Raw genomic sequence first — 27,356 nt, forward strand, 5'->3', positions numbered from 1 at the left:
TCCCGGTTCGAGCCCCCGGCTCCCTACCTGCAGGGGAGTCGCTTAACGGGCGGTGAAGCAGGTCTGCAGGTGTCTATCTTTCTCTCCCCTCTCTCTCTGTCTTTCCCTCCTCTCTCCATTTCTCTCTGTCCTATCCAACAACAAAGCAACGTCAACAACAGCAATAATGACCGCAACGAGACTGCAACAACTAGGGCAACAAAAAGGGGAAAAATGGCCTCCAGGAGCGGTGGATTCATGGTGCAGGCACCGAGCCCAGCAATAACCCTGGAGGAAAAAAAAAAAGTAACAAAAGAAAGAAAGAGAAAAGAAACTTACAATCAACTATGAAAAGAAGTTAACACTCTCCTATGGAAGTGGCGAATAAATGCCAATAGGAACTATTGACTTTCATATACTTATCATTCCCTAACATGCCTGCAGGTTCTCGTTGACATTAAAAAATACGATGAGCTATCTCCTGGATTTTAGAGAGAAATGAGAGGTGGGAGGGGTTCTTGTTTTCTCTCTGTATTTTTCAAAGTGTTGGCAGACTTCTAAATATGGCTGCATTCAAGTGGAACCTAGGCTATGTCTTGAAATGGATATGAAGCCCATACAATTCACTGCATTGACAATTTGATGTACTGAGTACTCAAAACCCTGGCCATCCTCCTTGATATTTATGATAGTACCCCTAACTTAGTTGATTTTGTAAATATTTTTTTTATTGCCACCAGGGCTATGACTGGGATTTGGTGCCTACATGACAAATCCACAGCACCTAGTGACTATTTTCCTTTAAAATTTTTTTTAATCATCTTTATTTATGTGACAGAGACATCCAGAACTAGAGAGGAATATAGAAGGGGTATAGAGAGGGAGAGAGACAGAGAGACACGTGCAACACTGCTTCACACTTGGGAAACTTTCCTCCTGCAGATGGGGACCAGGGGCTTGCTCCTGGGTCCTTGCATGTTGTAACATATGTGCTCAACCAGGTATGCCACCACCTGGTCCCTCTTTTTTTAATTTTTAATAGAGATAGAAATTGAGAGGGAAGGGGAGATAGAGAGGAAGAGAAAGAGACACCTGCAGCATTGCTCCACCACTCACAATGCTTCTGCCCTGCCAGTGACAGAAACCCAGGTCATGGTGCACAGTAGTGTGTGTGCTCTACCATGTGCATCATTGCCTGACCCCAACTTTGAAGCCCCACCACCCTGCAGTTCCCCCAGTACCACTCTCTGCTCTAGCACCTGTCACCATTTCTGAGTCAAGAAGTCAGGGCAGACTTGCCTTGGGAGTCAGGGGACTGTTTTTCTGTTGGATTTAATCACAGTTAATTTTTTTAAAAAATTTATTTATTTATTCCCTTTTGTTGCCCTTGTTGTTTTATTGTTGTAGTTGTTGTTGATCTCGTCGTTGTTGGATAGGACAGAGAGAAATGGAGAGAGGAGGGGAAGACAAAGAAGGGGAGAGAAAGATAGACACCTGCAGTCCTGTTTCACCGCTTGTGAAGCGATTCCCCTGCAGGTGGGGAGCCGGGGGCTCGAACCAGGATCCTTACACTGGTCCTTGTGCTTAGCGCCACCTGCGCTTAACCTGCTGTGCTACCGCCCGACTCCCAATTTTTCTTTCAAATCATGCTTTCCCCAATTTTCAATCTAGGGTTCCAAGCTAATTCCTGAGCAGAACAGTTACGACTTTTCCAAATAGATGGGCATAGTGGTTGGGCCTTTAGGAAATAAGAGTGGGGCTACCGTGTGCCTCTGAATGCTATTGCTTCCCACATTTTCCACTGTCAACTCATCCCAATGCTTTCTTCACAGACCAAAGGGTCCGAGATGTCCTCCAGTCTCTTTACTTCATGCTACCCAACAGCAGCCACAGCGCCAGGATGGAGCTGGCCTGCACATTGTTGGTGCCAGCAGGAATGCCGCTGTCCCCCTGCTTCGTGGAACAGGTCTCCCAGTGGGCCCACAGCAGCCTGAAGCCAGCCAATCTCAGTGAGCCCAGTGACACTGCCAGCCAGACCAGCGAGCAGGCCTCGGGGCAGGCCACAGGTAAAGGGGAGCCTTCCCATCAGAGCCAAGCAGGCAGGTCCTCATGCTTATGCTCCCTCCTGGGACACCCAACCTAGAGTGACACACTCCATGAGGCAAGCAGTGCTGATCTTTGGCCCTTGTCTCCTCAGCTTTTCAGCTCTTTCATTCTTTTTTTCACCATGGGGGGAGTGGGGGGAGATCATCAGTTTAGCCTACTTTTTCAGAGAGAGAGAGAGAGAGAGAGAGAGAGAGCTAGCGTGGGCAAAATAGCTCACTTGGATAATGCACTTGCTTTGTCATGGGCATGGTCCAGGTTTGAGTCTGGCCCCCACTACACTGATGTTGGTCTTGGTGCTGGGGTGTCTTTATTTAATTTTTATTTATTTATTTAGTCACCAGGGTTATCCCTAGGACTTGATGTCTACATGATTCTACCACTCCTGGTGGCCATTTTCCCCACTCCTTAAAAAAAAAAAGAAAGAAAGAAATTAAAGAAAAAAACTTTCTTTTTTGATAGAGAGAAATATAGAGGGAAGGAAACAGAGACATAGAGACACCTCTAACACTGCTCCACACTTGAGAAGCATCCCCACACACATACACACACAAAGGCTTGAACTTGGGTCCTTTCAAATGGTAATGTGTGCTCTGGCAGGTAAGTTACCACCTGGCCCCTTTTCTTTCTATCAATATATAAAAAGTCAGCCTGGAGTGGTGAAGCCCCAGTGATGACAAAATAAGGAGAAGGAGAAGAAGGAGGAGGAGGAGGGGGAGGAGAAGGGGGAGGGGGAGGAGGAGGAGGGGGAGGAGGAGGAGGGGGAGGAGGAGGAGAAGGAGAAGAAAGAAGGAGGAGAAGGAGAAGAAAGAAGGAGGAGAAGGAGAAGAAAGAAGGAGGAGAAGGAGAAGGAGAAGGAGAGGAAGAGGAAGAAGTAAGAAAGGGGGAGTGGGGAGAGACACCATAGTATCAAAGTTTCCTCAGTGCATTGAGTACATGACAAAACAGGCACTCCCTCAAGTGAGCTATCTTTGCTGGCCTTCACCCTCATCTCCACTGATCTCTCCTCCCAGCCCCCTACACACAGAGCACTCTTCTGAAGTCTCCCACCTCCAGGAGTGCTCTGCCAGGCTTGGTCCCATGCAACTATCACCCAGGAATGCCCATTACTGAACTCCCTTTCAGTCTATAACTAACCCCATGGGGTAACAAAATACAGCAGTGGCCAAAAAGTAGGTTCTTGGGAATTTAAAGAAATGATTTGAGGGACTGATTGGTGGCACACCAGGTTGAGAGCACATGCTACAATGCACAAGGACCCAGGTTCAAGCACCTGGTCCCCACCTGCAGGGGGGGGAGCTTCACAAGTGGTAAAGTAGTGCAGCAGGTGTCTCTCTCCCTCTCTACCTCTCCCTTCCCTCTCTTCATTTCTCTGTCTCTATATAATAAATAAATAAAATACAAAAATAATTATAAATATACTGAGTAAAAGAAAGATTTGAGGTAAGATAAACTTATATATAGTAGGATGTTTAGCCCAGTGCTAGCCAGGAAAAATGCCTACAAGCAAACTGTCTAGAAATTAGATGAGTCTGTGAGTTGTAGCAACTATATACTGTGAGAGCTGTATTTAATATCAAAACTGGCAAAAAAAAAAAAGTGTCAACACTGAGAGTGCTTAATGTATGTATTTAGTACTCAAAATTTTAAGTGGTCTGTGTTCATTAGCAGTTCACCCTCACACTAACCCTAGGAAGTAGGTGCTGTAGGCAGCCCCACTGCACAAATGGAGGCACTGAGACACAAGAGTTGAACCACCAGTCCGGGGTCCACAGGCAGGAGTCTCTCCCAGGAAGCCTGGCTAGTAATATCTGTGGCCCTGATAATGACTGGCATTCCAAAAATAAGAAAAATGTCTCAGTCCCAGGAGGATACTCAGAAGAAACAGGGGTGACTTAGAAAGGAAGAGAATGCAGGACCATAGAAAGAGTGGGCAGGGGGTCAGGTGGTAGCGCAGTGGGTTAAGCACACATGACGTGAAGCTTAAGGACCGGCTGAAGGATCCCATTCAAGCCCCCCCGCCACCTGCTCCCCACCTGCAGGGCTGTCACTTCACAAGCGGTGAAGCAGACCTGTAGGTGTCTATCTTTCTCTCCCCCTCTGTCTTCCCCTCCTCTCTCCAGTTCTCTCTGTCCTATCCAACAACAACATCAATAACAACAATAATAATAACCACAACAATAAAAAAAGGACAACAAAAGGGGAAAAAAACAACAAAGAAACAAAGATTGGGCAAATATATATGAATATAAATAGATAGTTATAGAAATAATAGTCAACCCATACATGTGACCTTGGGAGAATTACTGCAGTTTCCAGTAGAGGAAATGGGCACACAGAATTCTGGTGGTGGGAAAGGTGTGGAATCATACCCCTATCATCTTATAATTCTGTAACTCATTATTAAATCACTAATTAAAAACAAATAAATATATTTCTTAAAAGTTAAAAAAAGCATACTTGGAAGTTTAAGTGTTTGATGAATAAAGAGATGACGCTCTGTGTGTAGACAGATCACAGACTGAAACACAAACATTAAGATCTTTACTAACAGGGTGCTGGGCTGTGGTGTACCCAGCTGGGCACACACATTTCCATGCCCAAGGACCCAGGTTTAAGGCCCTTCAGTCTCTGCATGTGCAGGGAGAGGGGGAGTAGGGAAACTACAGGAGCTACAGCTCTGCAGATGTCTTTCTCTCTCCCTGTCTCTTCCTCCCCTCTCAATTTCTCTCTGTCTCTAACCCAAAATAACAAAACAGACATTTAATAACAAAGAGGGAGCCTCCTTTCAATGTTCTCCAATATTATGTATATCTTTCCAATTTACTTAGAAGTGTGTAAGTCCTTGTCTCTGCTCCTTGTCCTCCAGGTAAGATAGCAGTTAGTTTAGTCCTAAAGAGTCAACATCAGGAGCCGGGCTATTTGGATTCATAGGCAAGGTTTCTATCTGGAGCACCTGGGTGGACAGTGGTCACAAGTATGTGACTTTGGACCACCTGCCCAAACCCCACTGTTCATCTAATAAAATTGAGAACAATAAAACAGGTGGAGGGGTTCCCTGAAGATTTGTTCAAGAATTTAAGTACAAAGTGCTGTTTCCTAAAACTGTCCCTTGTGGTGAGAGACTTCTCAATGACTGCTGAGAGATAGATATACCTCTCAAAGACATCCCTGAAAGTTTTTTTTCAGACAACCAGCAGCTGGAACACTAATGTGGGGTGAGGGCCCACCACCAAGTGGTGTCTCCCATCACAGCCCCCCAAGGGTCTGTACAAGAAGTGTGCACCTAATATATTTTCAGAAACAACCCCGGATATAACCAGCAAGCATCCTGGCTATTCAGAAAAGATAAGCAAAGTCGTTAGCAACAGCCAGTAGCAAACACTAGGGTCCCACAACTAGTAGTTACTGAAAAGAGTACAAACCCAGTTTGGGGCTGTGCCAGGCGCTCCAAACACATGCGCAGGTGACTCTTGAATCAGGTGAGCGCGTGCGCAGGTGGCTCTTGTTAGCAGGTGCGCACGTGTCTCTCAATTACAGGCTAGTGCATGCGCACGCGGCTCACACTGGCAGAGTGCAGGCACAGAAGTCTGTAATTTGCAGGCGAGCACATGCACAGGTGGCTCTCGTTTGCAGGTGAAAGCCCCGGGGCTCCCAGGTGGGAGCTCGGTGAGGCTTCTGCTCAGCTGGCCCTTGTGAGCACCGCGACCTTCCAAAGCGCTTGGTTACAGAGCTTCTCGTCCACAAACACACAGCTCCTGCCTTTCACCTGCGCCCAGGGCCACATCGTCCAGGTACCCATGATACACCAAATGGCCGAGGTCAACTACGGTGAGCCAATCAATCCCTCAGAGGAAGGCGGGAGCAGCGTGGGCCTGGCAGCACCTTCTGTGCAGGGAGAAACCCATAGGGCCTCCAAGAGGACAGGGAGGCATAAGAGGAGGCGAGGACTCCACCTTCCAAGTGTGAACCCCAAAGCATTGGGCCCCTGGGATGAAATGGCCCCAACAGGTGCTGAAAGGGGTGGAGGGCTGTGGAAAAGGTACTGGGGAGCTTGACCACAGCCAGGGCCAGTGGGACTGAAGCGCCCAGCACTCTGCTGTCCACCCTGCCTGGGAGGCCCTCATCCCCACAGGCTGGGGCAGGGTGGGCAATGCTTCTCAGACAGGATGTCCAGTTCTCCCACTTGACATGGTCTTCACCACAGCCCAGTAATGGCATCTTAAAGATTCGAGGTTTGGGGGTAGGGAAGACAGCTTAATTATTCTGCAAGACTTTGTGCCTGAAGCCTCAAGTTCATTCTCCAGCCCCACCATAAACTAGGAGCTGAACAGTGTTCTGGTGTGTGTGTGTGTGTGTGTGTGTGTGTGTATGTTTCTCATTAAAATAATATATATACATATATATATTACTTAAAACATTTGCAGTACTGATTGTACTGACAATCTTTGACTCACACTGTTTCCAAGGGATGCAGTACAGAGACTTGCTAATGAGATGTGCTGTTTCCCATGCCCTGAGCCATCCCTTCCCAGGCTAATCCATCCTCACTGAACCCCCAGGTGAGTTCCTAGGCCCCACAGGCCTTCAAGTGGGGGTACTGGAGCTGCCTTACTTGAGAAGTACAGCCAGTCTGCTCCTGCTAATGCCCCGAGATAAGGACACCGCGCTGGGCCATGTAGAGCCATACCTCACTGCCAGCATCCTCCACACCTGGACCTCCAGCCTGACACGGGCCAGGATGGATGTGTTCCTGCCCAGGTGAGTGGCCAACGGCTCTGCACCTGATTCAGTCAGTCGGGCTTGAGTCCAGGCTAGCATCTGTCCTTAACTAGTGGCCACGCTTGTCTAATGTACCCTCCAGGCCAGGTCAAGGGAAGTCACCAACTGGCTGATGACAGACTGAAAAGGACCATTTCCTGAGCTCTTAGAGATGACACTGCCCCCAGCTGCTAGATTGTCTCCCCTAGCCCCACTTCATGTCTTACCACACACAGTGAGTCTCCAGGCTGGGATAGAAGGGCAATGCAGTTTCCCTGGGAGGATTGCACCCCACATCACACCACCCCCAAGGCTGCCACTGTCATCTTTCCAAAATCAAGGAGACAAGAGAGCTTTGGAATTGAGCAAATGTAGATATAATTCTGATCACAAGGCAAAAATAGGCATGAAAATTCAAAATTTTAAAATGGTATCTAAAGTGTTCTGAAGGGCCCCCTCCCACCAGGGTTATCACTGGAGCTTAGCTGATTCATGGCTCCTGGCAGCCTTTTCTCTTTCTTCTCTTTTCCTTTTCCTTTTCTGTTCTTTTCTTTTCAGTTCTTCCTTTTGATAGGAGATAAATTGAGAGGGAAGGAAGAGAGAGAAAAAATGTGTATGAGAAACCTGCAGCACTATCACAATGCTTGTGAAACTTCTCCTTTGCAGGTGGGGACCAGGAACTTGAACCTGAGTCCTTACACATGGCAACTCATGAATTGTACTGTGTACAACACCACCCAGCCCTCCCTGAAGGTGCTCATTCTTTCAAAATAGAGCCAAGCCCTTAGGAAAGCCCAGTAGGGTAAGGAGTGAGCACTGGTGTACAGTTGAGCACACGTTACCAAGCTCGAGCTAGATTCAATCCCTAAGTCCCCACCTGTCGAGAGGAAGCTTCATCAGCATTGGAACAGAGCTATAGGTGTCTTGCATTATCTCTCCCTCTTTATCTCTCCTTCCTCTTTCGATTTCTCTGTTTTATAAGATAATAATTTTTAAAAGCAATAAGACCAAATACAAATTGTCAAAAAGTTAAATGTTTTTCCAAACCAAAATATATTTACCAAATTTACTAATTTGTAAAGGATTCTTCATAGAGCATGCTTAAAATGATTAGTTTCTCCAGTACATTTGAAATTACATGAAACTTATAATTAGTTTGGAGGTTATCTTTGAGTTAGAAGGGTAGGTCCAGGACTCATTTTCAGCTGGTGGATCCTCAGTGCTCCTTCCCTTTGGCTGGCCGCCTCCTCTGAGCAGGTTCTCAGTAGCACTGTGGCAGAGGTTTTTGAAGTGCTTGCTTCCTTGATGAGGTAAAATAATAATAAGTCCCAAGCACTGCAATAAAAACACACAAAGACAGGCCCAGTAACCTTGGGCCAAGGTTTAAAATGAAATGTGTCTGAACCAGGGCAGAAAATGAACTGAACTCTATGATATAGTCTATCTGTTCATACCAAATATTTAGATCCCTTATCAAAGAACAAAATCTGGACATTTCAACAGCTTTCTCTGGCATGGAACAGAACCATAATCTTCCTTTCTACTTGAGCTCAGGGAAGGAAAAAGAGCTTTTGGAGTTGAAAGTTGAGTGAAAATTAACCTGGTGCAGGAGTCTGCCACCACCTTTATGTATTTAGGAGACAGAATTCTGACTTCATCCTGGAGCAGCTGGTATCAGAGGAGACATATGCCCAACTCTACTGTAAGTGCTCCATTATGGTTGGATTTGCCTTTAGAACTTGCAAACCACTGAGGAATGATCCTAAAACACAGGAGGACAGGGATCATGGTAACACAAGTTATTAGCTAGCACTTGATCTTGATAGTTTTCTTCTAAGACCTTCAATAGAAAATCAGACTATTTTACAATAAAAACTTACCAAATAAAAACACTAGCTTTACTCATAAAGAACAGCTAGAGAAAAAAGTAAAAAAAAAAAAAACCAAAAAACTAGTTTACATCTAAATTTTGGTATGAATTTTTGGACCATAGTAGGCACAGGTCAACTTTTGAGTAAGACTCTACCTCCAATTCTATAAATCACTCATTCATCATTTAGTATAACTTACTCCATGTCTACACTTTTTTAGAACTTTTTTTTTTTTGCCTCCAGGGTTATTTACTGGGGCTCAGTGCCTGCACAATGAATCCACTGCTGCTGGAGGCCATTTTTCCCATTTTGTTGCTCTTGTTGTTGTTGTTGTTTTTATTATTGATATTGTTGTTGGATAGGACAGAGAGAAGTTGAGAGAGGAGGGAAGACAGAGCAGGGAGAGAAAGACACCTGCAGACCTGCTTCACCACTTGCAAAGTGACCTCCGTACAGGTGGGGGATGAGGGGCTCGAACCAGGATCCTTGCATTTCACACTATGTGTGCTTACCCTGGTGCACTACTGCCTGATCCCCCAGAGCTTTTTTTTTTTTATTCTTTCTATTGTCACCAGGATTATTGTTGAAGCTTGGTGCCTGCTTGATTAATCCACTACTCCCAGTGGGCAATTTCTCCTCCCCCCCCCCCCCGCTTCTTCTTGTTACTTGATAGGACAGAGAGAAATTGAGAGGGGAAAGGAGAAATAGGGAGAGAGAATGACACCTGCAGCACTCCTTCACTACTCAGGAAGCTTTCCTCCCTGCAGGAAACCCAGAGTTTGAACTTTGCACATTGTAATGTGTGAGTTCAGTCGAGTATGCCACTGCCTGGTCCCTGTCAGTCTACTTTTTTTTTTTTTTTACAAGAACAGAAACTTTTCTGTGCTAGAGGCAGTAATGCAAAAATTGTTGAGGAGATGAGGTGTGACTTTAAGTTGAATATCACCAAATAATTGCATTAGCAGATTCAGGATAAATTACAATGTCTAGTTTCTAAAGTAACCTTTTAACTATAGAGAAATAAAGTAAAATGCATAGGGACTCTTATTCTGGACCAGGGATATTGGCATACCAAAAGAATAATCAAGAAACCCAACCGTAAGTATTAACAGGGATAATTTAAGTCCATAATGATGTAGTGCCTCCCCCAGGAAAGACTAACAGGGCCATAGAGTTAGCTCAATGGATAGGTTCTCACATAGTAGATGGTATAGCCATTTAATTAATCTGTTTTTTTTCCTTTGGTTTCTTATGCCATTTTTGATAGTTTAGCTATACAAAATATTGTTTGCCAAGGTCATGAAGATCTACATCTGTGTTTCTTCTGAGTCTTATAGTCTTAGCTCTTATACTTAATCTTTGATCAAATTTGAGCTAAATTTTGTATATGGTAGAAGGTACTTCATTCTTTGTGTGTGGCTCTCCAGTGGTCTGGCATTTACTGAAAAACATTAATCTTTCTCCCACTGCATTTTCTTGTAAATCTTGTTGAAATCTGTTGGTCACAAGTGTTTGACAGTATTTCTCAGCTTGCAATTCTGTTCTGTGGCATAAGTGCCTATGCTTTTACTAATAATACATTGTCTTGATTACTGTAGCTTTTTAGGAAGTTCAGGAATCAGGTAGTGTGAGCCTATCAACATTGTCCTTTTTTGATGTTGTCATGTATCCTATACATTTCCTTATGAATGTTAGGATTAGCTTATCAGTTTTTGTCCAAAGTCATCTGGGGCTTTTTATAAGAACTGTGTAGATCCTGTAGATCAATTTGGGGGATATAGTCTTCTAGAATATTATGGGTCCCAGCCCATGAATACAATAAATATATATATTTCAATAATATATATATAAATATATATATATATATCACCTGGGAGGTGATACAACAGTGAGTGGTGTGCTGGACTTGCACCGCATGTGCCAGTGATGCTCCAGCTCTCTCACTTGATAAATAAAATAAAGATGATACATTATAAGAAATTTTGCTAAACATTGTCTTTATTAGTAATGAAGATGTTTGGTATATATATTTTTTTCAGAGACTGGAACCCAGGTCCTTGAACACTGTAATGTGTGTGCTCTGTGAGGTGTGCCACAGCACAGCCACTAGCCTTTTTTTTTTTACTTTTTATTTTATTTTAAGTATTTATTTATTCATTTTCATTGCCCTTGTTGTAGTTACTATTGCTGTTGGATAGGACAGATAGAAATGGAGAGAGGAGGGAAAGACAGAGAGGAGAGAAAGATAGGGACCTGCAGACCTGCTTCATTGCCTGTGAAGCAACTCCTCTGCAGGTGGGGAGCAGGGGGCTCAAACTGGGATCCTTACATTGGTCCTTGTGCTTTGCACCACCTGTGCTTAACCCACTGCGCTCCTTTTTTTTTTTTTTTTTTTCTTCAGCTAGAGACAGTGAAGGCAATGAGGAAAGAAAGACCACAGCACCAAAACTTCCTTTAATGGTAGTAGGGGCCAGATTCAAACCTGGATCATGCACATGGTGGGTTTTTTTTTGTTTTGTTTTATTTTTTTGAGATTTATTTATGAAAGAGGACGAGAGAGAAAGAGAGGACCAAAGCATCACTCTGGCACATGTGATGTCAGGGATTGAATGCAGGGCCTCTCTACTTCTCTGTCTCTAACTTATCCACTGCGCTGTCATCTGGGCTACAGTATTAAGGAGTCTTTTCTGTTATTTTAAGTCTCCTAAAAGTTCTGTGTTGTTTATAAAGAATGGCCATCTGAATTACATTTTTATCTTTTTTACTTTCAAACAAAAATAAAATAATGTCCACAGTCATTTTAAAGAAACTTTCAATAGTAAAAACTTATTTTAAGAAATATTTATTTCATTAAAAAGAAAAGGAGACACCTGGATATTTCTCAGTCACATGCTATGTTGGGGATCAAACCTGGGGTCTCACAAATGCAAAACATGTGTGCTTCTCACTAAACCATCTCCTGTCTACAGCAGTGAAAATTTAAATGTCTTTCCTTGAGGAAAATAGCCATAAATCCAGTGTGCTATTATTTTTCCGCCAGAACTTCAAGGAAAACTCAAGCTTTAATTTGCATTCTTTCCCTGCTGTGCTTCAAAGACACACTGCACACAGAAGAATAAAAAATATGTCTTATCAAGCTAAGGAGATAGCATTGTGTAAAAAGACTTTCACATCTGAGGCATGGTGGTCCCAAGCTCAATCCCTGGCAACACTATAAACCAGAACTGAGCTGTGCTCTGAGGAAGAAAGAGAGAAAAAGAGAGAAAGAGAGAAAGAGAGAAAGAGAGAAAGAAAGAAAGAAAGAAAGGAAGGAAGGAAGGAAGGAAGAAAGAAAGAGAGAAAGAAAGAAAGGAAGGAAGGAAGGAAGGAAGGAAGGAAGGAAGAAAGAAAGAAAGAAAGAAAGAAAGAAGGAAAGCGTGAAAAAAGAAAGGAAAAGAAAGGGAGGAAGGAAGAAGAAAGAAGAAGAAAGGAGGAAGAAAAGGAAAAGAAAGAAGGAAAGAAAAGGAAGTGAGAGGAGGAAAAAAGATATATACCACATACAAACATTAAAAAAGAAATTATTAGCTGTCAGTCAACAATTGCTTTTCTGCACCTACTTGTGTGAGACCACATGAGATGCGAAGTGTAGGCAACAAGGCCATTGGCTCTGCTTTCACAGGCCTTGGTTTGGTTGACCACCACCATGCACTCATTACATCCTCTTGGGAAAGTTTCTTCAACTCTTTAGGCTTCAGTTTTCTTATCTGTGGAATGAGAATAATAGCATAGTTATGTAAAGATGAAATTAGCTCCTCCACCTAAAAATGCTTGTTGTAGCGCTTAGCACATGGTAGATACTCATTAAATCACATAATTATGAAATTAAAATTGGCTGGGGTAGTCTTTCTTCATAGGTAGTTTACAGTATCCCAAAGGGGAGTCGTAAGAAACAGAAACAGGATTTTCTAGACATCCAGAAAGTATAAGGAAGTGTTAGGGGATCCTTAAGAACAAAAGTTCATAAAACAGCTGAAGAGGAAGAGAAAGGAGAGGATCTTAACTGCATTGCACCTGGAGAGAAGGATGACTCAGAGGCAGAGATGGGAAGAGCAGACGCAAAGGCAGCATGAGGGAGAGCCTTGTGTGGTCAGGCCAGTTGGTTGGGAGGGCTTGTGGGAAGGAGCAGTGAAAGAGAAAGCTGGATTTGAGCTGACTTCAAGTGAGGGAGTTTGGATGTCATATGAAAGAATGCCAAGGAAAAAAATTTTAAATGAAAGTTGATGGATTGTTTTTGTTTTATAGATTCAGGATCCAAAATCATTTCAACTTAAAAAGCATGTTATGTTCTTGGGGAGTCATCGATCTCTTTGATCCACGTAAAGCTAACTTGAAAGGGATGTCAGGTAACTATCATAGTTCTTCCATGTATCTTGGCATTGTGTATGAGTCATTTTATTCTACTTTTATTAGGAGCTTTTCATTGCTTTTACTGAGTTATCGGTGGTCAAAGTAGTAACAGCCAAAGTTACTACTTTCAAGAATAAAGAAAATGTTTTGCTTTATATGAGTATGATGCTTTTGACGCTGTTGGAATTGAGTTGGCCTTTGTGTTTACTTGAGATCTTTCAAGCACAGTGCTCAGAGCTTTAAGTTTTCAGCACCAACTTCAGGTCAGTGGCCTGAGAACACAACACAGACCACCCCACTGCACCACCACCTCCCATTGCTATCCACAATGACTAGGAGCTGGCCAGAGGCATTAGTGCACAACTAGGCTTTTCCTTAAGGTTTCATGTTATTGTCCAGCCTTGCAACACTTTTTGTTTCTCCCTTCTCCCTCTTCTCTCATTCTCTCTCTTCCTTTCCCTCCCCCTCTCCCCCTCCCTCTCTTCTTCCCGTTTTTTTTCTAAGGAGATGAACTTGAAACTTTACTGTATCCGTCCAACTTCCTTTTCTCAAATCACCCTCGTGTCCATAACCTGGCCCCAAACATTTCTCCTTCTAGCCTCCATATTAAATTTCCTTGTTCATGCTACTAGACATGCTACTACCCACCAATAAGAGCTGTGTTTGCCTGTGACCTACAGAGAACTTGCAACACTTATTAAAAAGAGAGTGGGGTACCAGAGCATTCAGTTTCTGAGTCCTCAGGAGATTGTTGGCTACCTGTTGATAAATCTAACAGATTTGTTTCAACAGGCTCAGGTTCATTTCTGCTCTGGACAATAATAGTAAGCTATCTTTATGAATATGACATTGTCACTGATATATTCATTGGTCTTGATATTTAAAGATGAGAGTTTGGGCCAAAACAGAAGTCTTAGTTTGAGCTTTAGATGTGACCAGGTAGACTAAATGGCAAAGCAATTTATCAAGTCACATTGGAAAAGGGATATATATTCTAGTATGTCTAGATCCATCAGTTCTCAATTCACTGTTTAAACATGCAGAGGTAAGCAAAGCAAGTGTGGGTACAGTATCCCCCTCAAATATACACACACACACTGCCAGGCAGATAGTAAATATCCAGTAAATGTTGTTAATTTGGTTGAATGACTTAACCAGAAATTTTCCCTAGGGACACAGGCACTGCAGGGAAAAGAAATGCCAGAGTGAAAAGATCAGAGGGCCAGGAAAGAGGGTTGATAAAGAATTTGAGTGCACCTGACCTCTAGTCACATGCACAAGCCAATCAGAGTCTTATTCAGCTCTGGCATTTGGTCCTGCCTCCTTGTTGTTAATAACAGTACTATAACTTCTTGTTATCATCCTATTACAGACCTTTAGAGCCATTCTTGACCTTTTCTCCCACACACCACTTTGTTCAATTAATTACTATGACTTACTGATCTTCCTGTCAGAGCTCTTAAATTTCTTTCCCTTTATGTCCCAGAAATATAGCTTAACAGGCCAGCAATCCTTTGTCCTCAAAAAGGACTGGGCTTGGCCCACACCTTGCAGCTATCTGGTGGTAATGACTTTAAGGGCCATCAGCAACTCTGATAAGCAGCCTTTTTTGAAATCTTTTCTATACCTAACTTGTTCTATCAAATGCAATTCAAATGTACTTGTATTTATACAATAAGGAAATGAGTTCATTGGTAGGACTTATTAACTATAGAGCAGTTATCAGATGCCAAGCCTAAAACTTGTGTTATTTCCAACTGATGGAGCATACCAGATTTACAATATTTTCCCACAAAGTTTTGTTCCTCTAAAGCAGGATCATGAAATGATGGTCTGCCACTTAACTTTATAAATAAAATCTCACTGAAACACACTTACTCCCCATCATTTGCAATTTATCTGAGGCTGCTTTCCTGTAACAATGTAGGATTAAGTTATGACAGGTACCATATGGCTCCCACTGACTAAAATAATACTTACTATTTGGCCTTTTATAAATAAAGTTTGCTGAATACAGAAAGTATTGTTTTCCAATGCCCATCTTTAAACAGAATTAGGAGGCTACTTATTTCTGTGCCCAAATGGGCTTAATTCTAGAGACATGGTCAATGAATGTTTCATCATTCCTGAAATTGGAAGTCAACACCCACCTCACATCTAACTGTGGAAACAAAACTCTTAACATAGAGCATGGCATCAGCAGAGAACTTTCAGGAGAGTAAGGAAAAAAATCTGGCCTCCCTTCTTGCACTTAGCAAGAGTAACCAGGAAGCTCTTATTTATGAATGGAAGCTCAATAACCACAGGGAACATTTGATCTTTTCTTTCTTTTGGTTCCAAATCTCAGAATCATTTTATTCAAGGGCTCTTTCCTCATTTAAAATTTATCCATTTCTTCCTCTATGGCATCAAATCCCTTTTTACTGCCTACAGACCTTACTCAACATCATTTCAACCCCTGACCTCAGATATCCTAGACAATACATGTCACAAAAATTTTGAGATGAATTCCAGTTCCACTTACACTGAAGAGGCCAGGCAGTAATCTCACTTCCTATAGGATCAGCTGACTTTGAGACAAACCTGGGTTTCCTAATCCAAGGAATACTCTTCACATAGTCCAAGCTTTAAAGATATTATCTTATTCTTTATATGTAGGTAATTACTTTCCACCCTCTGCTCATTATGAAATACAAGCTCTATTACTGTGACTTAAATGAAAAAAAAAAAGAAAGTTGCTTCCAAGTGGTTGAGGACAAAGGAGAAATGATAAATAGGTGAATTATAGGAGATTAAAAAGGCACTGAAATGGGCGTCGGGCGGTAGCACAGTGGTTTAAGCACACGTGGTGCGAAGCGCAACGACTGGCGTAAGCATCCCGGTTCAAGCCTCTGGCTGCTCCCCACTTGCAGGGAGTCACTTCACAAGTGGTGAAGCAGGTCTGCCAAGTGTCTATCTTCCCCCCCCCTTTATGCCCCTCCTCTCCCCATTTCTCTCTATCCTATCCAACAACATCAACAGCAACAATAATAAAAACAACAACAAGGGCAAAAAAAGGGAAAATAAATTTTAAAAAATTTAAAAAATAAAGGCTCTGAAACTATTTTGTATACTATCACAGTAATAAATGCACGATACTGTGCATTTGTTAAAATTCATAGAAACGTATAGGGCAAAGTTTGAATCTTATTATATGCAAATCTTTAAAAATGACTTCAAAGGTTGGAGAATCCCACAATGGAATGCAGAATATGACAAAGCAAGTTAGCTATATTACAAATGTATGACTCAATCTCACTAAAAAGGCTAGGGGAAGAAAGGTGTTAAATTTAGAGATGAGGACAAACTGTAGAATGAAAGACCAAACATACATAAGCAGTTAAAAAAAAAAGCTCCCTATTACTGTGACTCAGTGAGACACCCCCCCCCCATATAGTTGTTTGTGTGCTGAAGTTAATATATGTCTACACCAGATATTTTCAGAACTGCAGAAGGTCATCAAGATGGCAGCATAGGTGGCTCTGAACTTCACTCTTCCTCTCAAAATCAATTAGCACCTATCCATGGATAACTCAGCACTGTAAAAATGCCAGCAACTAAGTTGAAATACTACCCTGAACCACAGAGACCAAGAATGGCAGCATTATAAAGTCTGTGGAATTGTACCCCTCCTATCCTATGGTCTCATCAATACTTTCATTTTATAAATAAATGAATGAAAGAAAGAGATAAAAAAAAAAAAGGCTGTACACTGACCACACCACCCTTCTCTATGGCTGGCACAGTATTGCACCAAGAGAATCTCCAGTCCCCAGCCCCTAGTCCTCCAATCTCTCCAATGAGGGAAGAGAACTCAGGGTAGGCATTCAGCTTACCCATTGTTATAGGACACTTCCCAGCAAATCTGCTGAATCTCACCTCACAGGACTCACTGGAGGAATTTATGAGGAATCAAAGATGGAGAAGGGAAATGAGACTTGAAAAGCAACCAGTGCTCAAATCTTGGAGATATATATTGCAATAATACCTGAGACCCAGCAAATAGCAATGACTACCTGAGCCAAGCCAGTGCCATAACTGACCAGAGCTCAATTTTGGCCTGTGGTACCTACCACTAGATTAGAATCGCACTTTAGCCTGAATCAACTTTAGGGAACAACCTATAGCCCCACCTAAACACAGAATCTAGTCAAAGAGCACCGAGAAGCAGAGCCTTAAGACCCATTTGATTAAGAACTGTGGAGCTCAGCCCCTATCTCTTCCAATTGTGGAGTCCAACCAGTGGCACCATTCAGTAGCCTCTAACTTTGCCCAACCAGAATTTAATGCAGAACCCAGCTAATGGCCCCATCAGACTGGGGAATAGTCAGAAAGTCTACCCAAGCAGGGAACACATCCAGTGGTCTTGCTTAAATGTAAATTCAGCTAATAGGCCCACTCAACCTTATAAACCTACCAGCAGCACCCCTGAAATATCAGAACATATTCAGTAGTTTTGGTTAAGAGGCGAACAAAATAGTTATACCCTACCTATCCATACTACCAGCTGACCGGCAAACATCTTTCCCAGGCAAACCTATATAGTCTAGAAAAGGACTACTGGCTTAAATATACTGATAGATACCAATGCAATAAATCAAAGGTTATGAAGAATCAGTAAGCATAACACAAATAAACAAAATAAATTAAACACAAAATATCCCTAAAGAAATGGAATATGAAGGGCTGGATGGTGGCACACATGGTTGAGTGCATATGCTACAATGCCCAAGGACCCAGGTTTGAGCCCGAGCTCCCGCCTGCAGGGGAAAAACTTAACAACTGGTGAAGTAGTGCTGCAGGTGTCTCTTCAGCACACACACACACTCCTCCCCCCCTCCCCGCCACCTCCTTCCCTCTCAATTTCTGGCTGTCTCTATCCAATAAGTAAATAAAGATTATTAAAAAAGAAATGGAATATGAAATATCTGTCAAAGAATTCAGAATAATCTTAAAGAAGCTCAGTAAATGGTAAGATCAGACAACAAAATAAAATTAGGAAAACAAGGCATGAATAAAATAAGAGATTCAACAAAGAAACATAACAGAGAAAAAACAAATTTTAAAGCTGCAGATACAATGATGGCACTTAACAGTTTAAGAGAGCTTCAATGGCAGGCTCAACAAGTAGAAGACAAACTCAATGAATAGACTATTTAAATATTTCTAGTCAGAGACTGAAAAAGTGAATATAATGGCTGAAAAATTCATAAACTTGAGGAGAAAAATGGACATGCAAATTCGTGAAACCTGAGAGAATTCTCAAATAGGTTGAGCCTGAAAAGGGTTACACTGAGACATAATTGTTATTAAAAGTCAAAGACAGAGGATTTTGAAAAGAGCAAGAGAACAAGTAAACTGGTTACATACAAGGAACGCTCCATAAGACTACCAATAGATTTCTCAACAGAAACTTTGAATTGAGGAGAGAGTGAAATGATTAACTAGTGGAGGAGGGGAAAACCTTTCGAAGAATACTATACTTTGGCAAAGTTGTTTTTCAAAAGTAAGACTTTCATAAAGTAACAAATTTTGAGGGAATTTATCCACTAGACCTGTCTAGTGAATGTTTGAATTCCTCAAGCTGAAAGTAAGAGGATGCTAATTAACTGTGTAAGAATCAATGAATGTGTAAAAATCACTAGTACTGCTAAATATATACAGATATGTGTCACTTAGGAAGACACAGTCTGAGAAATGCATCACTAGGCATTTCAGCTGTGAACACCAAAAGTACACAGTCATGTGCTGCTAATAACATTTTGGATATTAGATTGCATATAAAAGTGGTCTCTACATAGCCTAGATATATAGTAAGTAGTAAGTTATACCACCTAGGTTTGTGTTAAGTACAATTGTGTCATTTAATAATGGGGATACGTTCTGAGAAATGCATCAAGTGATTTTGTCACTATGTGAATGTCATAGAGTATACTTACACAAACATGGAAGGTACAGCTTGCTATACACCTAGTGGAGATATACATTTTCCATCCCTTGACCAAAATGTCATTATACAGCACATGACTATAGTCAAAATCACATTCTAAAATATTGTAATGGTGGTATATAATTATTTAGAACTACCTGACAAATTTAGTAAAGTTAAAAGATAAAAGCAATATACAGATACCAGTTGCTTATGCACACTAACAAAAATATCATATACTATATAATCAAATACAGTAAAGTACTCAGGAGTAAGTTTAGCCAAGGGACTGGAGTACCCATTCACTGAAAACTATGGCACTAACAAAAGAGAATGACAAAAATAGAAGTAATGGAAAGATATCTTGCTCATTATTTAATGTTTTTTTTAAATGTCCATACTGTCCAAACTCTTCATAAAGCCAATATTCTTCCTACCAGGATTCTAAGATACTATTTTTCTATCAGGAATAGAAAAAGAAAAAAAAAAGTAGTTTGAAATTCATGTGGTCCATCAAGGATCCTGAGTAATTAAGGCAACCTTGAAGAAGAAAAGAACAAAAATGGAGGCACCATAACCTCAAACTATTCCAATTTCAACCTGTATTATAAAACTATGATATACTGGTTGACTATAAAAACTATGCATATAAACCAATAAATAGAACTAGGACACAAGAAAAAAACTCATATATATTCAGTTATCTAGTACTTGATCAGAGTCAAGAATATTCACTTAGTGAGGAAAAGAAAATCTCTAAATGGTGTCAGGAAAACTAGATATTCACTCACAGGAAGAACTAAACTTAGGTACACACACACACACACACACACACACACACACAAAGGGTTAAAGACTTAAATGTCCAAAGTCACAAAACTAGTAGGGAACAGAGAGAAAAGTACATTGACATTGGCCTTTGCAATACATTTTTAGACATGGCCACCAAAGCATAAGAAAAAAAGTAAAAATAAACAGGTAGGTCTGCATTAAACTTCTTTAATGGGAGAAATATTTGTAAACCACTTAACTGCTAAGATGTTCATATCCAAAATGTAAAAGGAACTCATACAGCTCAACAGCAAACCACTACCATCATCATCCAGTTAGAAAACAGAGGGTCTAAATTGACATCTCCCCAAGAAGACATAGATAGCCAACAAACATGTGAAAAGATGCCTAACAGCACTAATCATCAAAGAAATGTGACTCAAAGCCATTAGGATACCTCAGACCCATTAGGATAACTATTATTACAAGTAGAGGAGAAAGAAGAATTAATAGTAATAATGTTGGTTAAAATGTAGAGAAAAAGGAATCCTTGCAACCTGTTGGTAAATAAATTTAGGTAACCAACATGAAAAACAATATAAACAATATGAAAGTTCCTTAAAATTTTAAAGTAAAACTAGTGGGTGGGGATAGATAGCATAATGGTTATGTGAAGAGACCCTTGTGCCTGAGGCTCCAAAGTCCCAGATTCAATCCCCTGTACCACTATAAGCCAAAGCCAAGCAGTGCTCTGGTTTAAAAAAGAAGAAAACAGAAAACTAGCAAATGATCAACAATTCCACTTCTGGGTATATATTCAACAGAATCAGTAACTCTAAGAAATATCAGTACCCCCATGTTCACTGCAGCATCATTTATAATAGCCAAGATATGGGGAAAAACCTAGGTCTCCATCAATGAATAAATGGAAGAAAATGTAACATATATGTCAATGGAATAGTATTTGATGTTACATTCTGACATGGAAATACTTTTAAAAACATTATGCTAAGTGAAGTAAGTTAGAGCAAGATAACTTCTTATGTGAAATTTTAGGAAACTAGATTTCTAGAAATAGGATAGACTGGGAGCCTGAGATGAAGGTGGTTTAAAGATACAAACTTTCCAGTTATAAGTTCTGGGGATATAATAAATAGCCTGGTGACTATAGTTAACAGTACTGTATTGTATATTAGAAAGTAGCTGAGAGTACATCCCAAAGTATCTCAATACACGAAAAACTGTAATCATGTTAGGTAACAGATATATTAAGCAATCTTATTGTGGTAATCATTTCCTAATATATACATCAAATAATCACACTTAGATCTTAAATTGACACAATGTTATGTGTCAATTGTGTATTACCTAAGCTAGAGCTAAACAGAAAAGGTGTGAGGCGTGGACTGGAAGAGAAGGGAAAAGCAACTAGACACAACACAGCTCCAACCTTTTTTTTTCTTTTTTTTTCACCTTTCTATATACCCTGGACTGGGTTGTTTTGGTGATACAATCTCCATCTTTTACAAGTCATAAAAAGTTGAGAAAGAGTAATTAGTCATAAAATCTGGTGATTAATCTTTAAGTCACTAGCCTCACCAAAACTAATTGGAAAGACTGAAGACATAGCAAGTAAAATGTTTATCCTTTTTTGTGAGAAGCTGAGGATCTAACATAGGGACACTGATATACATCTTACAGATATCAGTAGCATACAAAGTATGGATGGTCTCCACCATAAAAAGGGAAGGAAGTACAGAAACAATCATTTCGATGAGATCTGCCAAAGTCATTTTGTGTGGTGATGCTGTGGTTCTACAGATACCAACTACACTTCTGTACAAGTGAAATTAAAGACTGACTATGAAGAGTCAACTATCTTATGGGGAAAGACAGTGTGAGATGTGTCTATTATTCACTCATCCATTTACTGAATGCATATATGTGCTCAGCCATTATTCTAGTTAAGTAAAAAATACAATGAATGAATAATACTTAAAAATGAGTAAGAGAGTGTCTGTGTCCTAGGAAGGTTGACATGATATATAAACACTTGAAGATGGAGAGTATGTCAAAGAGAAGGTAGGAAGAATCTTACCCCTTTGCTTTGAATATCACAAAGTAATATAGGAACAAATGGATTTATGGTGGGCTACAATTTTACCCAAGAATGTTCCCCAGAAAGCTAACCTGGTAAATTTGGTGTTGATGGGTTCATAGTTAAACACTATGTAGTCTAACCTCCTATAGAGACTATGAACATTAGCAATTCTAAGAACTCTACTACAAAACCAAAAGCACAAAATTATTCAACCAGCACTTCCCATTTCAATTGATCATGGAACTCTTTATATAGAACATCATCTATGAGCAACCTGGGGGGCAATATTTGGGGAAACAGGTTGTACAACCCTGAGCAACATTATGCAGCTGGTAACACTGCAGAAGAGGATAAGCTCAAAGCCAGGAGAATCTCTTGGTACTAGGTCTTGGTTTTATTAGTTGCATCACATTTCAATAGCTATTGGATACTTAGTAGAGTATGCAAATAGGGATCTGTAATACAAGATCAAGCGAGAAGAAAAATACAAAACCCACAGGTCACACCTGAATTCTTTTAATCACAGATGTCAGTCTTCTAAAATGTCAACTCTTACAGAGATAAAATTTAAGAGATGGAGGTACTGGGCCACAATAAGCTTGGTTTGTACTGTGTGATCATGTAAATGTCAATTATTGGAACACTCCTATAGTTTGAGGAGAAAAGCTACTTCAGAGAAACTCTCCAGCTGCAGTTTCAAGAAAGTGGAGTAACTGACGTCCACAGAGCCACTCGTTATCAATTTGTCCCATTTCTCACACAAGGCCAAAGTGCCTAGTCTCTTAACAGATACATTTTTGACTGAAAGAAGTTTCATAGTGAACATTCCCAACAACACTTAAAATGTCCAGACTTAGTACTAAATAGTAATAAAGTTACAGATTAGTAGAATATCATGATCACCAGATTTGTTCTTTATTCACAAAAGCCCTTCTAATTTTGGCACTGCATATCAGTGTGCTGAGTAAGAGGGGCTAGTTAGTATAGAGAAACTCATTTTTAAAATGTCCTGCAGAAAATGACTACCTGCTAAAATAAAATCCATCCTAAAAGCTTGCTTTAGGACAAGTGACATCAGGTAAATGTTTCCACTTTTATTTCCATCCTCTGGCTCTTGTGTAGGGTTCTTCACTCAAACCCTCAAAATAAACTTCTTAGTCAGTCCAGCTAGTGCAATGTCTGTGTGTATCTTACGCAGTACATGAAAGACTACTTATTCTAAACTCTGGGTTGGTTTTACTCTCACATTAGTCATCTGCCACCTCCATGTATGTGCATGGTTAATGCAAAGACAATTTAACTATTAGTGTAAAGTGACATAAAGTCTTCAGCCCCTTCTGCAGGGGGGGAGCTTCGTGAGCAGTGAAGCAGTGCTGCAGGTGTCTTTTTCTCAATCTCCCCTACCCTTTCATTATGTCTCCATTTTTATTAAAATTTTTATTAAAAAAAAGCTTTCCTCAGAACACACATACATCAAAATATTTTAATAATCATGCCACAGCTCTCATTCCACTTTTCTGAAAGATAGTGTTTGTGTGGAACAATAGAATGATACTGAACTGTCAAAAAAATTTTTTCTAATTTCAAACTCTCCTTTTTAAGTGTGTAACCTCAGATGATTCCAGTGAAAAAGACTGAACTGAATTGCTTATAGTTTTTCCTCCTAGTTTTAAAGGTTCTTATTTTAATTCTTCACTGTTCCCCTAAATGTAATTCAACTGCAGAGCTGTTTAAGGACCATTGACTAAAAAATATTTTTAAAATATTCTAAATCCTTTCTTATCATTCACATTACTATTTCCCTTAGACACATATCTAATATCCTGAATCATGTCTTTTAAAGTCCACTGTACAAACTATGACTTGGTTTTTTAAAAGTGGCTAAAAAAAAGTGGCTTTTAAAAGTTCAAGCCATTTAATAGAGAACATGTTATATGAAGAAGTATTCCACTGCACTTTAACTTCAGAGAAATGCAAATTAAAACTACACTGAGATTCCATATTACACCTGTGAGAATGGTCTACATCAACATAATAGGAAATGATAAGTGTAGACAAGATTGTGTAGAAAAATTCTGCTACACTGCTGGTGGGAACGCAAGCTGGTGCAGCCCCTTTGAAAGACTAACTGGAGAGTCCTTAAATAAAAATGGAATTACCCTATGACCCAGCAATACCACTCTTGGGCATTTACTTAAACAATACTCAAACATAAACTAGACATATGCACCCCTATGCTCATAGCTGCATTATTCACTATAGAGTGAATGCCCATCAACAGATGACTGTAAAGAAGTTATGGGGTATGTATTCCATGAAATACTACTCTACAATCAAAAAGATGATACTGTGTTCTTTGGGACAAAGTGGATCGAGATTGTGGAAGAGATTGTGCTTAGCAAAATAAGTAGAGACAGGAAAGAGAACTACAGGATGGTTCCACTCATCTGTGATACACATGAACTTCTAAAAACAAACAAGAAAACCAAAACAAAGACATATAAGCAAAGAGGTCCACAATTTGAGAATTGTGGTTATCTTTGGGAGATGGGAGGGTGGGGACACAGCACTTAGGTGGGTGTGACATGGAACTATACATTGTAATCTTAAAATATTGTAACCCAAAATAGAGAAAGACAGAGAGAGAAAGAGAGAGAGAGAGAGAGAGAGAGAAACACATTAGCTTGTTGAAAAAAAGATTCCTGAGTTCTAGGCCTACATTTTAACACAGACTCTGGCAATATGACCGCATAAATATTAAATATTCACTGCAGATGTAAATCCTAGAAATAAGTTTTGAAAATGAACTACTGAAAAAAAATGGACCACAACTCTAATTAACCTGTAATGGACCACTTAGTTGAACATACAAAATTAAAGTTTAGAAATTTGGACCCTTAAGACTTTTCCAAACTTTCTACCTGGTTGCACATTAAGTAGTGTACAGAGACCGAAGCTAACTACTTTAAAATGAACTCAAATCTTTAAACACATAAAAAATGTGCAGAAAAGCAATTCACATTTTATCATTTTCCAGGATTAGGCCAAGATAGCTTTTATGTTTCTGAAGCAATCCACAGAGCAAAGGTTGAGGTGTTAGAGGAAGGAACCAAGGCATCTGGAGCCACAGGTATGTCAGCAATACATGGTCACACTGTTTGCCTGTATCTACCTTTGTTAAATTTATCCAGTTCATTTTCCCCCTTTGTTAAGTTTTCCCACTTAAAACCTCACACTCAGATGTGGTATAACATTTTTTAAAAAGGGGTGGGAGGACCGGTAGAGTGCACACATTACCATGTGCAAGGAACTAGGTTCAAACCCCCCAGTCCTCACCTATGGGAGGAAGCTTCACAGTGAAACAGTGCTGCAGTTGTCTATTTCTCTCCCTCTTCCCTTTCAATCTTCTCTATCTTAAGTAAAATTTTTTTTCAAAAGTAAAAAAGAAAAAATGGTAAGAGAAAATTTTTGAAAAAATGTTGGAAGAGATGACCATTTTTAGTACCATTCCCATAATAATAGTTCTGAAAATTGCCTTCACTAAAGAACTTCATGGAACATTTTGAAAAGAGGAAGGCAAGTGGCATCTTTTCTCTTTTATGCTCCCATTTGCACCTCATCATAACACTAAACAATTGTATTGGATGCTTTCACTCCTTTGAAACTCAAGAGATAATGAAGCTAGAGGAGATGGGATAGTGGTTATACAAAAAGACTTTCATGCCTATGACTCCCAGGTTCAGTTCCACACATCACAAGCCAGAGCCAAGCAGCTCTAATAAAATAAAAGGTAAAAAATGAATTTCAAGAGGTAAAACTGACCTTACCCCCATTTTAATGTTTAAGAATTCTTAAATAGAAAAGGCAGCATGATTCTATTTTTATCTTTCCTGCAGTTCTGTTGTTACAGAAAAGGTCTCGAATCCCTATTTTTAAAGCAGACCGACCATTCATCTTTTTCCTGAGAGAAAGCAACACAGGTATTATAGTATCTTTAACAGAATTCAGATATATTAACTGTCAGTGTCTCCCTAGCAACAATGGGTCATCTATCCACTGTAATTTAAAACAAGCATTCCTTCTAGTTCCTGTGATGCTTCAGATGCTTTCCGGTTGCTATGTCATGTATGCCCAAGAAAGGTGACTATTTTATAACTATAAAGGCAACTAATCTTCATATTTTTTTTTGTCTACCATTCAACTAATTTGTAGCTAATACAGACTTTTTTCAAATTCATGTTTCTACTTCTGGAGAGACTTATGAAAAATAGTAAATGACAAGTCTTGACTTCTTTTCTAGTGATTGCCTAGCTTTCCTGTCTATCTTCTGAGTGAGTCCTCTCTTAGCAACCTTAGTATTCTAATGAATGCACCTAGATGCTTGTAGTTTTTCTATTCACTTTTCTCAAGACTGCTGATATTATACAAAAATCAAATGTTTTTACTAGTATTTTCAAGTCCCTCTATATAACCTCATCTTAATTCAAAGGTATTATGAAAAAGGCAAAACCTTAGCACAAATGGATAAGCAGAAGCCCCTTTAGTGTCAACATTAACAAAGTAGTCATTTCTTTTCAGCTTTCCTTTCCCCCTTCGACTAATCAGTCTAGGAAAAGAGATTCTCAGTAAAGAGTTGTTGGCAAGGCTAAATGTGTTAAAAAAAAAAAAAAAAAGGATGGAACAAGACTAATAAAATCAAGCAAAAGTGGATCTACTTTAACTAAACATCAGGCATTATTTTTATTTATGGAGAAAGAAAAAAATCCAAAGTGAGAATAATTAAAACTATGCACTGGTTTTACACAAATTATTAAGGAAATACTGTCAACAACATTTTATCTGAGAATCATCTGCATACTGCTATAACTTGTGCTAGAAATAAAAAGAACACTTCTGTGGCCAAAAGGATGAAGATAATATATCATTAGGAAATAAACCTATTTGGGGTTTGAGTGAGAAAAAAAAAATCCACCAAGAGAATATACCCTCCTTGTATTTCACCACAACCTTCCCAACCTATTATTTATGACACAAAAATGTCACTTATCACTTAGAACAGAACTTATCAACAGCAAAGAGCCCTCTTATAGAAAGGATACATGTCAAAAACTGAAAGATGAAAAAATAAACAAAAACCCACACATGACAGGTTCTACTTTCTCAAAAAGCAGATAGGGCTAAACTTAGTAGAAAGGCCATGACCAAAAGCTGATAGCTAATTAAGGCTAATAACAGCTGAAAGTTTTTTTTTTAATTTAACTGCATAAAATCTGAATTAGTAAAGCATACATTGCTACTTCAGTGTTAGTTTATTTTCAGAACTGCCTAAACAGAGTAACTAGTCCAAAGCCAATTCCATAATCTGCTCTATAAGCTAAACACTGTCCTTATGATTTTTTTTTTAACCTCTTTCTGG

General features: G+C 39.9%; 2 protein-coding genes across 4 annotated transcripts in view; one reads left to right on the forward strand and one right to left on the reverse strand.

Moving 5' to 3' along the window:
* SERPINE3 (serpin family E member 3) overlaps positions 1-26,537 on the forward strand; it is a 34,023-nt gene extending 7,486 nt beyond the window's left edge. The window contains exons 2-8 of the mRNA XM_060194874.1: positions 1,812-2,038; positions 4,422-4,440; positions 5,719-5,913; positions 6,645-6,843; positions 12,996-13,096; positions 24,984-25,070; positions 25,837-26,537. Coding sequence (XP_060050857.1) covers positions 1,812-2,038; positions 4,422-4,440; positions 5,719-5,913; positions 6,645-6,843; positions 12,996-13,096; positions 24,984-25,070; positions 25,837-26,084 — 1,076 coding nt within the window. The 3' untranslated portion in view covers positions 26,085-26,537. The remainder of the gene's footprint in view (positions 1-1,811; positions 2,039-4,421; positions 4,441-5,718; positions 5,914-6,644; positions 6,844-12,995; positions 13,097-24,983; positions 25,071-25,836) is intronic.
* Positions 7,878-27,356, reverse strand: part of INTS6 (integrator complex subunit 6) — a 112,644-nt gene continuing 93,165 nt past the window's right edge. Inside the window, exons 19-21 of one of the 3 annotated variants that reach the window (XR_009550767.1) lie at positions 12,311-12,457; positions 8,444-8,605; positions 7,878-8,178 (exon numbers count right to left, since the gene is read on the reverse strand). The gene's annotated coding sequence lies outside the window, so the exon portion shown is untranslated. Of the gene's footprint in view, positions 8,606-12,310; positions 12,458-27,356 lie in introns of all 3 variants that reach the window. The other 2 variants (XR_009550766.1, XR_009550765.1) reach the window with 2 other exon arrangements.

Source organism: Erinaceus europaeus, chromosome 7 (assembly GCF_950295315.1).
Source record: "Erinaceus europaeus chromosome 7, mEriEur2.1, whole genome shotgun sequence".
Lineage (NCBI taxonomy): Eukaryota > Metazoa > Chordata > Mammalia > Eulipotyphla > Erinaceidae > Erinaceus > Erinaceus europaeus.